Source organism: Papaver somniferum, unplaced genomic scaffold, assembly GCF_003573695.1.
Source record: "Papaver somniferum cultivar HN1 unplaced genomic scaffold, ASM357369v1 unplaced-scaffold_125, whole genome shotgun sequence".
Lineage (NCBI taxonomy): Eukaryota > Viridiplantae > Streptophyta > Magnoliopsida > Ranunculales > Papaveraceae > Papaver > Papaver somniferum.
In genome coordinates, this window is record NW_020621603.1 from 12,439,046 (window position 1) to 12,443,209 (window position 4,164).

The 4,164-nt window shown below is 36.2% G+C and overlaps 1 protein-coding gene across 1 annotated transcript; it reads right to left on the minus strand.

Annotated features, from left to right (window-relative positions):
- Positions 1–1,086: 1,086 nt before the first annotated feature.
- Positions 1,087–3,931, minus strand: LOC113331427 (mitochondrial outer membrane protein porin of 36 kDa-like). Its single transcript, XM_026578133.1, has 6 exons — positions 3,771–3,931; positions 3,598–3,665; positions 2,733–2,843; positions 2,482–2,568; positions 1,856–2,064; positions 1,087–1,702 (listed from the first exon to the last, which is right to left on the minus strand). The coding sequence occupies exons 1-6, from the start codon at positions 3,817–3,819 to the stop codon at positions 1,396–1,398; spliced, it is 831 nt and encodes a 276-aa protein (XP_026433918.1). The 5' UTR covers positions 3,820–3,931; the 3' UTR covers positions 1,087–1,395.
- Between the last annotated feature and the right edge of the window lie 233 nt (positions 3,932–4,164).

Below are 4,164 nucleotides of genomic sequence, written 5' to 3' on the forward strand. Positions count from 1 at the left end.
TACACTAAGCCGATCCCACACATATTCACAATTTTGACCTAATTTGCTCAATTGCTCATATTGGGTCCAAACTTGGAATTTGCTCAACCGATCGTTAGCCGGTCCCACACCCCTAAGGGCCGGTTTGATGCCTTCTTGGCTGGTCCATCACTTCTCTATGAATTAAGTTTTATCACCTAATGCTCAATCGAGCAACTATTTTTTTAATAGATGATGAAACCGACATATAATCATCATTCTTTCACCAGTCGGTTAACTGAGAGCCCTGTTGCACGCTCACTCGAGCATTCGGGCACCACATGGTCGTTCATCATCTATGTAATATTCGTTAATCTACCAATATTTTAATTAATATTTTATAGGGTCACGTCATCAGTAAATAACTCGTCGAATTGAGCAATACTTGCTCAATTGCTCGAATATTGATCCAACTATCAATATCCAATAATTTATCAGTAATTCATCGAATTGAGCAATACTTGCTCAGTTGCTCGAATATTGATCCAACTATCAATATTCAATAATTTATCAGTAATCCGTCGAATCGAGCAATACTTGCCCAGTTGCTCGAATAATTCACTTATATTCAGTAACTTATCAATATTCAATAACTCGCCGAATTGAACAACTCGAATATTGAAACTCAATATTCAACACCTCATTGAATTAATTTACAATATTTGCTCAGACAAGCAATATTAATATTCATGAATCACTGAGCAAGCAATATTAATATTCATGAATCACTGAGCATTCATCAATCATGCTCGATTCAACGAAACCTAGACTCATTGTCTAATTAGTCAACAACTGACTAACTAAATACTAACTAAATACACGTCTGCAATCACGTCACAAATGGGGGATATCACTTAGGGTTTTGGTTTGGCGGACTAATAACCCAACTTCTGTAATATCTTAACCAAAACCCCTTCGCAATCAATGATACCAGGGATACCAGCACAATATCATGCATAATGTTTGCCGTCATCTATGGTACCACACATTCACCACCAAGCCATCACAAAAAATTTCAAAAAATTTAACCATCTCATATTCCAGAAAATCTGGGTATAGTAGACGGTGAGCATCAAGCAGAAAGGCATCATCTTTAAAATGAAGATAAAACCATGAAACCAAGGTCAAATTGTTTTTATACAAAGCCCCATTCCAACCACAATAAAAGCAGAAACTGATTGATAACAACCACCAAGACAGACAGACATCCTCAATAAATCGGTTCAAAAAAGGGAAGGAACTTGTAGTTCTTTTCATGTCACTACCTACATTATTTGGTTTCAAAATACTGATATGGAAAAGCCTTTTCTACCTCCACAACCTCGCTCCCAACCTGTTCAGTTCTCAGAAGAAAAAAAGATTTATTTCATAGCTTCTCTATGGCTTAAGAGCCACAGAGAGACCAACCTTGGCACTCTTTTCAATTGCTCTTGTGTCTACCTCACCTGAGACGGTGAAGAGGGACTTTGGCCTCCACTCGTGCTGGATAAGAGCACTTGCCTTACCATGGTTGTTGATCCTAGCCTTGACAGAAGTCAATGGGTCCAGAGCTTTCTGGGTACCGATGGTCAAGGTGTTCTCATTTGTACTGAAACTATGGGCAAGCTCAGCACCAACAGCTGTACTGGTCAAGGGACTGACAATGTGGTAGTAAGAAGCATTGAGGTTCTGACCCTTGTCGTTCCTGAAATCATAAAAGAGAGAAAGAAAAAACACCACATCAACAAAAAAACAAAAAAGAAGCATGGCAATCAAAACAAGAAAAGCACCGAGTCTGCCATCCATATCAGCTATCTATGAGTTTTACTTCTGAAAGAGCTCAAAAGAAAATACTCACAAAGTGACAGCAGCAATCAGGTCAGCGTTAGCAAAGCTCACTCCAGCATTGCATTTGGTGAGGTTACCAGATGCAGTGTCGTAAGAAAGATCGGTACCAAGAGCAAGAAGGGGTGTTCCTACAACACCAGAGAAGTTGACCACGGGGTTTGCTGTCAAGCCAATGCTAGTATTGATGCCGCTGTACTCATGTTGATACTGAAGCTCAAGCTGTTACCAGTCAAAATACTCATTATTACAAAGCACCTTCAGAAATGTGATTAATCACTTGCATAACACTCATGTTACAGTCATTAGAAACACAATACAGGCAAAACATTATTGTACTTCTATATTACATAGAGTCAGATAAAAATCTGCACCTAATAAATTTCTAGTATGATACTGATCAATGCTAACAGATGCATCTGGCAGATTACAAATGCGTGGTAAAATAAGCAAAAATATTTTTGACTTAATAACCCATCAACCGTGGCAACAAATTCAGACAACAAGAAGAACTTGATCAACATTCGATAAGATGAACCTAGAGTCGACAAAATGCATTGACTATACTCCGCAATGTCTGATGTAGTTGATAAAATAACTGACAGAAAAAAAATTAACAGAAAGGTGGGAACCAATTACCTTGCCAGACCTTTGATCGGGAACAACAAAGTTAAAAATTGCCTTGAGACCAGGTGCAGGCTCATCGATTGAAACAGTTGCAAAGAGCTGAAAGTGTCAAGATAAATCATGTACATTAATATATTTGAAAAAGATAACAGAGAAACTAATTCATATTGGTGAAGTTGTTCAGTTGTAGACTGTTAATATATGTGTACAGCTACAAGAAAACATCAATCAACTATTTACAAAAAATAAAAATAAAAACTTACCCTAGAGTTTGTGTCAACTTTGACATCAGTTGTGATATTCTTGTTTTTCAGCTGAGTGTTAACATCAGCTATAAACAGCTCACCTTTCTTGATTCCAGTAGAAGTGATTGCCTGCAGCACACAACGAAAGAAATGAGTGAACAGAAAACAAACAAAAATATGCCACATTAGTTGTATAAAACCCACATTCATGAAGATGGCAAGAAGATAGTTTCATTAACTTATTATGTTAATTTCTTGGAGCTTCAAAATCAAATCCTCAACTAAATAAATCAAATTTATAAAGCACCTACAAATATTCCACAAACTTTGCGTCGCAAACTAGAGTACACATATCACATTCACATTATACATCCAAACCTAAAACATGACACACAAAGAAGGATCTAGGCTTCAATCGAATTATTGAAGGTCATTAGCAGCATAATAAACACTAACAGCCAAGATGACAAAACAGGAAAGCAAGGATAAATAATCAGACTACATGTAATATCATTTCACAAGAAGAGGCATGTCAGAACCAGATAAATCGCTCAGATGAAATTCCACAGAAGCCTTACATTCAAGATCTAGTCATAACAAAAGAAAAACAGCAAAATACAAAAGAGAAATAGAAAAAACTAATACAAACCGAAATCACATTATCAACACCGCCATTTATAAACAAAACTCATAATAATTAAACGAAGATTGTAATCAGCGAAACAATAACCAATTCTTAAAATCCTTTTGCAAATCAAAACAAATAAAGAAATAACATGCACAAATCCACGAATCAGTAGTTCAAAAATCAGAAACCCTAACTTTCTCAACTTAACAAATAAAGGAAAAAAAAACAAATCTCAAATCAGATAACAGTACGTACAACACCAGTAGAAGTATATGTAGTGACAGTAAATTTGTGATCGCTCTGGTAATCCTTGTACAGAAGATCTACAAACAACAAAAAAAAAACCAAAAAAAATCAACAAGAAAATCTCAGGAAAAACGAAAATCAAAATGAAATCAAACGGAATGAATGAATGGATTAGTATCTACCTCTGGCTCTTTTGCCGATATCAGTGTAAAGACCAGGTCCTTTTCCCATTATTTCTTGATTCGAAGAAGAAGAAACAACAGAGGAGGAGTTTTTCAAGAGAGAGAAAATGAGAAAAGAATAATACGGTGGTGGTGATCGATAAGTGTGAGGAGGTAGGGAAAAGGGCAAATAAACCCTAAATACTAATTTTTGATCGTTGAACAGGTCACAACTTTTTTGCTGTGTTTCTCTTGTGGATGCACTTTAACCGTTGATTCTGGAGTGAAGAAAAAGATTCGATATCTCTGCTGTTGACATTGTGGTTGTGTGGGTACCGACTCAGAACTTACTAGTAGGTTTGTAACTCTGGCATTTTCTTGGAAGAAAATTAAATATTGATATTATTGAATTTTG

What these genes read in the sequence shown, in the direction of transcription:
- LOC113331427 (XM_026578133.1), bottom strand. Translation starts at nt 3,819, where the DNA reads ATGGGAAAAGGACCTGGTCTTTACACTGATATCGGCAAAAGAGCCAGA. An exon ending in CATATACTTCTACTGGTGTT is followed by an intron (nt 2,844 to 3,597) that starts GTACGTACTGTT and finishes TGTGTGCTGCAG; the next exon opens with GCAATCACTTCTACTGGAAT. An exon ending in CTGATTGCTGCTGTCACTTT is followed by an intron (nt 1,703 to 1,855) that starts GTGAGTATTTTC and finishes TTATGATTTCAG; the next exon opens with GAACGACAAGGGTCAGAACC.